This window comes from Andrena cerasifolii, chromosome 11 (genome assembly GCF_050908995.1).
Source record: "Andrena cerasifolii isolate SP2316 chromosome 11, iyAndCera1_principal, whole genome shotgun sequence".
Lineage (NCBI taxonomy): Eukaryota > Metazoa > Arthropoda > Insecta > Hymenoptera > Andrenidae > Andrena > Andrena cerasifolii.
Window position 1 is genome coordinate 9,136,261 of NC_135128.1, and position 13,273 is coordinate 9,149,533.

General features: G+C 46.3%; 1 protein-coding gene across 1 annotated transcript in view; it reads left to right on the plus strand.

Annotated features, from left to right (window-relative positions):
• The first annotated feature begins 1,535 nt into the window (after positions 1–1,535).
• Positions 1,536–13,273, plus strand: part of LOC143374836 (uncharacterized) — a 112,622-nt gene continuing 100,884 nt past the window's right edge. The window contains exon 1 of the mRNA XM_076823353.1: positions 1,536–1,605. Coding sequence (XP_076679468.1) covers positions 1,586–1,605 — 20 coding nt within the window. The 5' untranslated portion in view covers positions 1,536–1,585. The remainder of the gene's footprint in view (positions 1,606–13,273) is intronic.

The window sequence follows — 13,273 nt, forward strand, 5'->3', positions numbered from 1 at the left end:
AGGGTCGCTGAACGGCCCCCCTCGTTAGAGTGCCGCGCGATTATCCTAACAACGCGAGTGACCCTCTCCTGGTTAAACAGCCAGCGTTCTTTTCTTCTTTTTTTTTTTCACCGTTCGCGCTTGTAGCCCGACGACGGGGAAGAGCTTGCACGTTTCGCGCGGAACTTGGGACCGAACGCGTACGGGAAGGGTCTAATGAACGGTCCGTACGAGGGTCGAATCGGAAAGCGGAGTTCTGCTCGGTTGTCGCCTCGTGGAAATTGTTCCAGAGTTATATCACGTGGAACTATCTCTCTTGCCTGACGGTCTGCGGGATGTATGTACCTTGAACTTTTCGAAGTTTGCGCCCGTCGAAGGAAGGCGTGACGTGGTGACCAAGAAACGGCGATCAATCAGCATTAAGACACAGTCTTCGGACTATGCAAGCCACGGGAGGGGTTGTGAATGAAAATTTCGCGAAACCGACTGGCAACACATTTCGTGGAAATCTGCTAAAGAGCAGTGCAGATGTAACGCACTGTTGGAAATAATGAAAGAGTCGGATTGCACGTGCTTGGTAATTATTGAATCATGAAATATCAAACGCCAAAGAATAGACCAGCAGTTTATTCTTCCAGTTCCAATGCTTCGTATATGGATTGTCGCTCGTTAGAGATTCGCATTGTAGACGGGATGGTAAAACGGGGGTATTTCGCGATGTTCTTTTCCGTTTAATTAAATTTCCTTGTCACGGCGAACCGCGTTTTCGTGTAACGAACGCACGAGTGCCGTTTCGCGGTTGCTCTCCCGCCCTTATTGTAATACAGAAAAAGAGCTGTTTCGCATGGAAAATGAATATACTCGCTGCCCGGTAACGAACGCCGCCATTGCGACGTATAACTCGTCCTTATTACCGGGAAATTGAATTTTTTAAATATCCACCAGGTTGCCAGAGAGACGAGCCGCGTTTCTCCGTCCGCGGTTATTTTTAAAAGTTCACCCTCCGCGTTTCCATAATTGCGCGGCATCCCTTTTCGAGGATAAATAAAACGAACGCCCGTTAAGTCCGCCGTTATCGCGCCGCGAATATTAACGCGGCAGCGTTGCGCGAATTTCGAGACGGAAATTCCGAAACGAAGCATCCCCCTTTTTTCGTTGAATATTTCTCGGAACTACGTCACGTATCGAGGCATAAATTACGGCCCCGCGTGACGCCCCCAATGTTATCATCGTCTAGATGCGAACGGACGATAAAGATATTTAAGTTTCAGCTGAAGGAGGGTTGTAAAAGCGTCTTCCACCATCGAGCAAGCGATCGGTCGCTAAATGAACCGGAAACACCGCGAGGTTCCACTCATTTCTGGATCCCGTCTCGAAAGGAGCAACGATAATCGTCACCTCCTCGCAGAGTGTCGTAGATAATTCCAACTCGGGGCCCATTCAGGAAGCTTCCCAGTGTCCAAAGCTTTTCTAAATTACTTTACTGGCTCTTCTTTGCCTCTCTGTTTTTACAGCGAGTCGGGTATTAATACCGCCGCTTCTGGCGGACGATTTGGAAAAATCGTGCGCGTTACACGGCCCCGGATCGATAGCACATTTCCGGTCGATGCCCCATCGTTGTATCAGGTATCCAGCCTTATTACCCGGAATTACAGCCATTTTTATTCCCGGCGAAATAAAGCCCCGAAGGAGATGATACAAATTTAATGCGTTTTAAACGAGCGCGCTAGACTGCCGGGGTATTTCGTTCGCGAGCCATTTCCGGTGAAAAATTTTAGATACACTCGACCCTGTGCAACGCCCAGGGAATATCTCGTTCAATCCTGTCCCAGTTTATCCAGCCTTTTTCGGACGCCTATCTTCGTAAACATTACCCCCGTTTGTTTGGTTAAAGCACGTGCATAATACCGCGGTACATTAATCGACGCGTGCTAAAATATATGGTAAATTGTGGTTCTGACAAAGTGAATAAGAAGGATCGCTCCTCTCTGCGTCGAATATTTTCAGACACCTTGCATTTCCATTGGAAAAGCTTGCCGAGAATCGTGGAGGGCTAATTACCGCGCAGCCACGTCCTGCGTCTTCTTTGACACGGGGCACGGCGCCAAAGCAGAGTTAAGAGATTACCGAGCACGGTGGAAACCGTTTTTGCAATATTTTCCGGGCCCTCGCGATAGGAAGTGCTTTTAATTAACGAGAAATAGAAGGCGGCTGCGACTGTTTGCGCGCGCTCGCGACCGGCAAAATGATTTCTCCAGACGGCAAGAAGGCCGGCCTGGAGTGAAGTTCGAATGAGGTTCGAGTGCTCGCGAGCCGAAAGTGCGCGACGGTTGTAAAAAAGAGCCGCCGGAATAAGAAACGAATGCAAAGTAGCCGCGAGACGAGAGTCGTAGCCAAAGATTTACCGTCCCGCGAATCCTCTCCCTATCCGAGCTTGCTGTCCGTTTGTCTGTTTGTCCGACCCCTCTTGCCGATCCCCTTCGTCCCCTCCCCCCCCCCACTCCCCCCCCCCGCGTCACCCGGAGTCGTACATTTATGTTATGCAAATGCGATTCCCCGGCCAGAGGAAAGGAATATAACGGCGGGCGGGTGAGGGGCGACGAGAGGGTGCCGCTAGTCCCGCAGGCGGGAAATAAAATTCATGAACGATAGTTTGACTTATTCCGAGATTCCTCAGCGTTACATTTCCTACGAGAAATTTGCTCTTGGACGGAGTATCCTTCCGCTTCCTTCGCCAGATACGGAGCCTTTTGGCGCCACCATGGCGCGGGAATTCTTCGGGATGCAGACGGGGTGTGTTCAGTCTGCTGGTGTGCTATTGGCGGTGATAGATTGATTATTGTGTGGATTTAAAGGGGAAGGGTTCGATTTCTGTTATAGTTACTTTTCGGATTATGTTCCCATAAAAATAGCTGATCTTTAAGAATTAATTAAACGAAGACTACTGCATATTGCTTAATGGAACTTTTTGTGTTTTATTAAGGCTGTCTTAAACTATAGAAATAATTTTTTTGTTTTATAATCAATCTTTGTAGACGGCAGTGGGGAGTCGTTAAAGTCGAGGCGTCAAAAAATTCATCCAAATCGGTGGGACCGGCATCTAAACCATTGGTCTGAAATAAAAAGCAATGCCAGATTATTATTATTAGAGGGCATGAACCTCGCTCGTGGACTGACCAGAAAAATTACGAAAAATTACATTCTTTGAGAAAATAACGACACTTGAAGTTTGAAATCAATTTTTACCCTATGTTTTTCGTCGTTTCAACGCCTTTAAAAATTACAAATTTCAATTTCTTTTAAATTATACTGGTTGCTGCACGAACCAGAAGTATATTCTTCAAAATAAAAAAAGTTTCAGTCGAATCGGATAATAACTTTTCGAGATACAGGTTCCACCGATTTTAAGAACACTGTTTCGAGAAAAACGCGTTTAAAGTTTTACGTAGTGTTCGGGAATTTAATGAATTGCAAAAAATCCTTTTAAACACTTATTCCTAAAAGTTGGAACATTCGAAAAATGAAATTAAAAAAAAATCGATTTTTAGATCTGAACCTACCCCTAAGGGGACTAAGGCAAATCGCTCGAAGATCAAGTATTTCTTTGCGAATTAATTGCAAGGAGATGATATCCAGCACAGACTTCTCCTTTTATACAATATTTATTTCTCGCACATAGAGTAAGAAAATATTTTTTTGCCTACGTATCTATTTTACAAATGGCGCCACACGAGGTTGAATATACAGTTACCAAGCTGTCACGATTCCAGCAAACAAGTTGGGGTGTCGAGTGTCTTAACTGAAGGGGTTGAAGTGTAGCGTACGAAGGAATATAATTCTCCCGGGATAAAGGTAGTGCTAATCATCAAGGGGCCACGCGATTAAGTCAGAGCACAAAGGCACCGAAGTATTAAACGCGTACCGTGGGAAACGTTCGAGTGTCCGCTTTGAAACGCTCGAATAATAATCTGGCTTGCAGCGAGCAGCGAACTAACGAATTTTTCTCGACCCGCGGCCATGGATCGAGGGATTCGAAGTCGAGCAATCGGTAACCGCACAGCAGACGAGCCCGGCGAACGTCACAAGTGGAAAACGTGGCTGGTTTAAAGTGGAAGAAGCAATTTGCAGGCGATCGCCTGTATTTCCATACCTGTCAGAAGCAAACGCGCTTGCTTACGTCACGGTATGATCGTGATCTTTGACCTCCGCTCGACGGTTCACTTTAAATACGACCCAGATAAAAGGACGGCAAGCGGAAGCGAGACAGAATGAAAATTCATGCAGCCTGCGATGGTTAAGTACTTAAAAAAATAGCCAGTTATAAATACGCGAGGCAAAGTGAAGCTGCATGGGGCATTATCGTTTTCAAGATGGTCGATACTCTAAACGATTCGAACCTAAGGGTACGTTTATGTTGGAGCTGCGATAGAACCTATAACAGCGTCGATCAGACGGCGAACAAAAATCTTAATCATTCACAATGGTTAGTTGTAATCGGAACAATTAAAAATTAGTATTTTTTAATCCTTCCATCTTTTGAGAAATTTATTTGAGATTCAATGACAACTGGCTTCCATTTAAACAAGGATTAATTTTCACTTAGGTACTGACTTTTCTTCAAAAAAATTTTAACATAACTGTTATTTTGGGTCTCTGAAGTCATCGAAGTTTATCGCAGCCCCAACATAAACGTACCCTGACACGTTGTATTATACTTATATTCGATGCGATTATCTCTGATCTTGTACTCGGGTCCCATTGTAAAAGAACTGTCATCGTAGAGGTGCCATCCATCATTTCTCACGCTTCAGTCAGCACGAAATGAACCACCCACGCGAGCTGTGACTCGCGTGGAGTGTGTTAGCAGCTTCTTGTCCCGGCGAAATCGGATAATCCCCGTGAATTCGTTATGCTCATAGCCCTCTGCTACTTTCCCCGCGGCGCGGCGGAGAGGTGATTTGCATAAATTTTCCACGGGTGGAAATGAAATTGCTCGTGAAGCGGCGGCGAGGCCTTTCCGCCCTATTTGAAGCGTGCAGTTGCAATCAGGACGCAGCGGCGTACGCGTACGAGCGGCGCCGTTTACCGACGCTTCCACGACGTTACCGTTTTGCAAATAAGTCGGATGCGGGTGTAATTTGAATCTGACATGGCCCTTCAACTGCAGGATTATGGAGCAGACACGGCGGCTTCGCCTCGTTCGCTGTCATTTTAATAATTTTTGCGATGGCTCGTGTTTTATCTAGGGGCAAGGGGTTGGGGGTTTATTCCTTCTTCTCTTTACATCAGAAATAATGGCAGTAGTTTTCTGGATTGAAGTTGGAATTCAAGGACTTCTTTTAGGAAAATAAGAGTCTTCGATCATTCGATAATAATCTGTATGTTGTAATTACGCCAGAGTTGGGAATTAACTAATTAAAAAAAATATTTAAACACCGGAGCAAATAAAGTTGACTATGACTTTAGATTATTCGACGAATAGAGTTCATTTTTTTATTCGACGAATAAAATTAATCCGGTTTAACTTTCTTCGACGGATGACGAGTATTTTTTTGAACTTCTATTCGTTGTTTTTATTTAACTGAAAATTTTGCCCATCTCTGAATTCGGCTGATAGGACTGTTACATCGGATAAAACTTCATTTTCGCAGGATGTAATCCATTTCGTGTGCGTTTTTCTTTTGAAAGTAATGCTTGTCGCAGCAGGTCCACGGATTTTCTCCTGTAATTGCTAGCCGCAGGATTATTCTGTTTAAAAAGCATTTCGAAGTTCGCCTGGCGCGTGTGGACCCTTTCCTGGGGAAACATTGTTGCTAGCGAATTCAACAAAAAATATAGGAGCTGGTACTCGAAGCGTACCGAGGGAAGTCAACAATATGGCAGAGCGGAAAATTTAAATTTGAAGTTTTAGTTGGACTGGGTGCGGGATAGTTGTCTTTTGAGTAACCAAACACAAATATATAAAATATTTGGAAAAATATTCATGTCTGCAGGTTTCTTTTTCTCCTAAAAATGATTATATAATCATAATATATAAATTTAAATTTTCAGTTTTCGTGGGTATGGGATAATTGTCTAAAAATGATCATATGATTATATGATTATATGATTATATGATCATTTTTAGGAGAAAAAGGAACCTGCAGGCATGAATATTTTTCTAAATTCTTTTATAGTTGTTTTTGGTTAATCAAAAGACAACTATCCCGCACCCAGGCCAACTGAAAATTCAAATTTTAATTTTCACCTATATAGTATCGCTCCGCCCTAGTCAACAACCTTGTTTACAGCGGGAAATTTACTTTATATCTAAAATAAGTTCGTTTTTAAAATTACTTACTTTAATGTCTGATAAAGTTTTATATATATGTTCTGGACACCTCCATCCACTGATAGGTATTTGATGAATTTTAATGAGCCTATCGAACATCCTGATCATCATGTTACGAATCCTTTTGGTACGATGCAGCTTCTACAATTTCTTAATACTAGAATCCCTTCGCACCAGGTTTCCTTAGTTTCCCAAATCCCATCTCCACATTTCTCTGTCTTAGAATCCTTAATTCTCATCATCATACCTCTAAAATCCTTAAAAAAAATCCGACTTCACATGCACGCTAAAATTTCGCGAAAACTATTAAAAAATTCGCCCTGCAAATTTCTCCAAAGAGAGGCATCGCCTTCCAATCGCGTCATCATCTCGAATGACTCATTAGCCTCGAGCACTCTCGTTCAACATCGCCCCAGAAGCAAGAGGGGAAGAGGGATGGGAAATTAATTGATGTTCCCAGGTCACTTCGGTCAATTACGATACGTAATTACCGGTTACTCGTTATCGGCTCGTTTAGTTGGACGACTGAGACTCGAAGAGGGGTGGAGACGAGACGATTGGGTGTCGTGTTATCCCAAGAGGAAAAAGCTTTCGTTTCGTCGGCCCTCTCGCGCGAGCAAACCCCGCGAGCCTGTGAAAATATTGTTTCTGAGGAGAAGAGACGCGGTGGATGTATTGTATCGGAGGATGAAACACGGATGAAAAGGTTACAGGGGTTGGAAAGGAGGCTTCTACAGTAATTGGCGAGTCGCGGCTGTGTCGAGCGCGGGACGAAATTGAACGTTTTCAGAGGAAAGTGTCTCTCCCCGAGCGATGTTATTACGGACAGGATAAGCGGGTCGCGATGAATATGCCGCGAAATGTCCTATATCACTTTTTAAACCGCCTGAAAGTCTTTTGAAAATCAGTTCAATCCTTCTCTCCACCCACGTCTCAACAAATTTCTGCAGAGACGTTCGCATTTGTTCGAGAATCACGCGCAACTTAATCAGCAAGACGCGCTTGCAAATTTTGTAAATTCACCCCTGAATCACCCTAAGCATGTCCCCCCGGTCGATTTACATCGCAGAAACGAGAATGTCTCCACGAGTTCCCACCCTCTAGAGCAATTACCTTCGAAAAGACGTGCGAGGAAGCTTATCCTTGAAGAAACATTATCCGTTTTTGTCCTCTTTCGCCAGAGACTCGTCCTTTGCGCGCAAAACAGGGCATTTAGGAGGCACTTCACCCCGGGTCGCGCTTAAGAACACGGTCTCGCTTGAAACGCATCCCTCTCCTGCTCCCCTCGGCGTTCCCTCTTCCACGGGGGTATGGGGCAATTATCAAACTGAAGAAAAATCTACGACGCTGCAATTACAACTTCAAAGACCCACCCCCTTGGACCGTGTACCCCCCCGCCGTTCCCCGCGGTCATATTTCGCCGGGGAGAATCTTCCTCGCGTTATCATCCACTTGGAGCTTCCGGCCTCCTCGTCCAGGCGCACCTGGAAGAGATACCGTTTTTCCAGCAAAGGGCCGCGAGAGCGGGCAGGCGAAGCCGTGTTCCTAGCGTAATTAAAGTGTCGTAATTAAACCGCTGTGGTCGAAGGCGAATAAAAAAGGGTCGCCTAAAACTGCCGCTCCCCCCACCCCTGCCCTGTCGGAGGTGCATTTAAATGTTGCCCTGGCCGCGGAGCTTGTTGCAATCAGCATCGCGGAGAAGAAATTACTCTCAGCGCTGCGTGGTGAATTCACAGAGAGTGGACTGCTGCCACTGCCTGTCCCTGTGGTCTGCGTTTCGGAATTCGAGGCTTTCTTAGTCTGGCCAGGGAGGCATCGAAAATAAAGGAATCCGGGTGGTTTGATCCTCCGGCCAGTCTCGCTCGAAAGGGAGCCTTTTAACTCCTCGCGGATAGAGAGGAAGGCGAGAGTGGAGCGGGCAAGGAACTCTTGGTGCAGTGATAAAGGGTCGTGGGAAGAATGTAATTTCGCGCGAACTCTGCCAGCGAGAGCCGGTGGTTTCCAGCCGGAAGAGGAAGGGAAAAGTGGCTTAACGTTGTTCGGAGCCAGCAGCACGGCTAGTAAACGCGCATTTTCCAAAAGTAGATTGCATTAGCCCGTTGCAACGCGAGTAACCGAGAGAGAGAGAGGGAAAGAGAGAGAGATGAAAAGAGAAAGAAAGGACGTGGTAGCCGAAAGAAAGAAGCCAATTGGAGGCGAAATATGGAGCAGCTGAATACGGAGAGTTGGGGTGGTCGGTTAAAAGATGGAAAGGGTTTTAAGGGAATAGTAAGTTCTCGCAGGTTCATCTCTCTGTTTATCCCTGGCTATGCACGCACAGCTTGCAGAAGCACTGAGGATCGTACTGAACGCTGCAGCTTTTGCTCTACTAAGCACGAGAGCGCGTGTTTACCTCCTTTTAGCCTGGAGTGCCACGCTCCGAGAATGTGAAGTATCTCCATCGTTTTTTACTCTCGCCCTTTCTCTTCCTTTTTACTCTCCTGCTGCCGCTTGCTGCTCCTCCTCTTTACCCACGTCCCGTTACCTTTCTTCTTATTTCGAGGAACGCGCCAGGGGTCATCCTTGCGCTCTGCTCGCGCAACGATGAAAGGGTAACTAGTTGCGGATGAGAGATTGTCGACGTTTTAACCTAACATTTTACGATCCCGGGCACCTGAACTTTGGATACTTGGGATCACTAGGTCACGGATCAAAGTAACCGTAAAATGTATACCTGCTATGCACCTTCTTCAGTCACAGAAAACAGAATCCTGGACGATCCAGCGCAAATTGCTCGAAGAGTTTTGCAGAGTCTACAGATGTATATTGTTTTTTAATTTCTGGATACATTAGAGCTGTGATTCCCAACCGGTGGGTCACGAAGTGTTTTCTGTTGTTTTTTTTTTAAATATTACTAAGATAGAATTGTATTCCCTAATATCTATATTCAATTTGTTTTCTTTCCCTTCTTAAATTTATCCTACCTTATATGGAGATTATGGTTCGCAGGTTATTTGAAAATTATAAAAGGGAATCGCGACTCAAAAAATGTTGGGAAACGCTGTATTAGAGAATCCAAAAGAGGAATGAGAGTGTCATATATCAAAGATATTGTCACAATCAAAGTATTGCTCCCAGAAACCCACAGGTCCTCTCAGAACAGACACCCTCCGCCATCCTTTAGCTTTCCCAGCAGACGTTGAAAAGAGGTTCCGTCCAAGGACGCAGTAATGCTCCGCAGCACACTTTCCCTTCCACCCCTTCGGTCTTATTGTTATGTCTTCCCTGTGCTTCTTTACTCGCGGCGGAACAACCCTCCAGGCGGTCATCGTTTGTAGCCGGCGTCGAGGGCTTAATGGCGAAACTCGTTGTTATTCGTGCGCGGGAGGTTTGAACGCGGAACGGCCGGCATGAACGCCCCCGGAATTGGGTCGTGCTCGTTTAAAACTTTCATCCGGCTTAAGTTCGCCGTTAGTCTTTTTCTCGGCCGCGTTAAGACGTCGCCATGACGCCGCGGAGGATTAGACGCGTGCCCCGAGTGCACGCTGTCACGAGCTCGGTCGACAGGCTTCGCGACAAAGCGCTAGGCTTCTTTGCACGTGCACGAGCTGCCTGTCGACCCTCCGTGGCGGTATTTTACGTGGACGCTTTATCTATACGTAGAAAAACGTCCTCATTAAAATCGCAAACGCTTCTGGCAGGTTCAAAGGATATCAGAACGAGGAGCGTCAATCTAACGAGGTCCAGCGATTTTCCAACGACAAATATATTTCGTCCAGTTTGTCCAGAGGCTTCTGTATTTTCGATGAATTTTCTGTTACCTTCAGCAGGATATAGCCGGTATATATATATATTTTTTTATAGGAAACACGGTGCCTCTTTTCACGTGTTTTTATAAAATGAGTGTCTGCCTGCGAGCGAGCGATTCGTCACTGGTATTTAATCGCAGCGTATCGCGAGCATAAATTGGACGGAGTTCGTTATCGATAATCCGAGGATTTAATTTGCAGCGGTGCGTGGGACGGCCCGCAGGCGCGTTCGAACGAAAAATAAAGCCCCGCTATTTTATACCGGCAAACGGGAAAGTTTTTCCCGGCTGTCGGGTGGAAACAGTCTTGGGGCTAGCAGCTCTCCCGTTATGCTACGAGATCGCTGGCCTTCTCGCGGCGGGTTCGTTAAAAATTTCTTCAACTTTGTTACTTCGGTCCTTTCCAATGCACGAGGCTCCTAAACTGGCAGAAATACTCGGTAGCTTTGTACGCTGTTACGTTTAAAGACTTTGGGGAATAGTGATAAAGATAAGTGCGCTGCTCGGCACAGTTAACCAGTTTTACTATTCTCTTAACTTTATTTCTCAGAAGCAGGGTGGTACAGTAGTTAGTATCAATGATATCTGCGACGGTACATGCATCGTAGGATATCTGTTGCACATTTTCTCAAACAGATATCCAAACGTATACAAGCTTCTGATATTGAATAGTGCAGTAACTTCAGCGTTATAATATCTGCGAAATTATAGAAATCAGGGAAAAGTTTGTTGAGCAGAAGTTACACCGTGCAGGCTCGCATTTCCTCTAAATAGACTTACCTACACATTAAGCACACGAAGATCAACGCACATTTAACGCGTTCAGAGAATCAAGAAGCGTGGAGGATCACTCGAAAATCCGTTTACGAACGATCAAGTCGAGTATCACGCGCGATCCGCGCGACTCACGTGCACGCAGAGGGGCGTCGGGACGTCGGCTCGTCGCGGGAATACATATATCAAGGTCCTAGGGGTGCAGGATAGAAACTGCACGGAAATCCCTTAATTTAGTGAAAGCTCTGACACAACTGGACGGCTTACGGAGGGATTAAAACACGCGGGGAATTTATAAAGCCGAGCCTTCCGCCGTTTCCCGTCCTTCCTTCTTCCACCCTTCCCTCTCGCTCTATCCATCTTTTCGTCTTTGTTACCAATCCGGCTTATTCGTATCGGCGCTTCCTGGATTATAGCCGAGCTGTAGCGGCGCGAAAGTGTCGGGCCCGTGGAAAATCGCGTCTGGATTCGGCTATTGTGACGCTCCGCCAGAAAAGTGTCACAGGTTCGCTGCAAAGTGCGTCTCAAATTAAATAAGCGGGCCACTTCGAAGTGCAGGCGTTTCGATTTAGCCATTTTTTTTTATCCACCCGTTGCAGCGATTACTAAGAACGGCTGGGAAGGTGACTCGATACTCCATTTCTAATTCGTTGCAATTTCCGAGGCGAGCCATTAACGAAGAGATGTTGAGCCGTCGAGGGAGACGCGGGATCCGAGAGCTAATTGTTAGCGGAGCCGTGTAAAAAGTGTCTGCGCATAAAAATTCATCTCTCACTGTGTTATTGTAGAGGCGCGACTGCGACGGTGTAAAATGTAAAAAACGAGCGGCATTGAGGGGGGGGGGGGGTGGAGTGGAAAGGGGACGAGAAGGAGAAACGAGGGTTGAATATCGAGAGAGACAGTCGTTTCGTCTGGCCGACTAACAGAGAGAGATGCTCCTTTTTCGCTCCGAGAGCGCGATTTTTCTATGAGCCTTCGCGAGCTGCCAGCTGTTTCGACTTTGAGTGCCAGCGTCCCCTTCGCGGACACTTGAAAATTTACCATTGCTAATGGAACTTCACAGGGAATATTCCTTCCCTTTAGTCCCGCAGTAAACTCCACGTGGTAAATAAATAATACAATGATCCGATTATAGAAACGTGCCGTTTCGCGATTATGATAATAAAGGTACCCTGGCTGCTGTCTCTGCTAACTGATCTAATTAACAGCATATTCATTGGCCGTGCAATTACGGGGAACGGAGCAATTTAGAGAAGAGAAGGAACGGCGCGACGGGGGCGGGAAAGGAACGGTCAGAGAAAAGACTAGACTGAAAATCTCGACTGCAGGGAAGAGAAAGGGTGGCCGCGGAAGGAGATGAGGAGGAAAGAAGACGGTGTTCCGTGACAGTAACTCGGGCGACAATACTTCTCGTTTACCTTAAAAGCACAATTTTTCTCCCAGCCCCTCGAACCGCGCGAGGGGCTGGGCTGGAGGGAACTATCTTCTCGCGCTTCCAAATGCCTTTTCTCTTCGCAGAGACGAATCGTTGAATCTGCGCGGTGAATCGAATTCATTTGTGGAAGTGCTGGCGCGCGCGGTAGAAAAAGGTCCCTTCTCTCGCCTCTCCCGCGGCGGTTCTTCCTTATCCGCTTGACTTGCCAGGCGAATATTAATTCCCATCGATGCCGAGCCCTTCAAATAGCCTGATTCCGTTGTCGACGCGCCGCGGGAACGCCTCTTTAATCCGCTAAATGCGTCGATGATGCTTCCCCGGGACAGATTGGACGGGGCCTCGTTACTTTCGAGATGAGGCGCCGAAGAAATAGTATAGTGGCCGAGGAGGCTATTCTCTGTTATTGTCGCGATGTGTTTTTCCTCGGCGGACGCGGCCTCTGTGCTTTTAGCTGACTTGCCAGCTGTACGCTGCGTTTAAAATTTGGGATATGGGGAAGAAGTGGTTTGATTATTCGATTAAGAAGATTCGAAAGGAGATTGACCGTTCCTCCTAATGAACAGCTTTTAGGCTTTCTTCTGAGCTTTTATTCGTAGAGTAGCAGTCTAGAATACGGAGTAACAATCGCAATAGGGCTGTCATTAATCGATTTCAAGCCAGGGCTGATATATCTCGCGATGTGTACGGTGCTTAGCGGCATGCGCCGATATTAAATTCTTCCGACTGTGCTGGAATTCCAGGGATCCCTGGGATTCCTCGCAGCTACTGTCAGGAAAATTCTACGGTTTATTCCCGCCTGTGCGTCAAGTATCCGCGTCCAATCATCCCTCAAGGATTTCACCTCGATCGCACAAACACCCCTACACCTTTCACGGATAAAAAATCCCAGCTTATAACGCTAATAATAATCTGCAGCTCGTTCACCCCTCGGGCACCGACGTAATCCGAAGTTGCCGCCGAAAAAAAT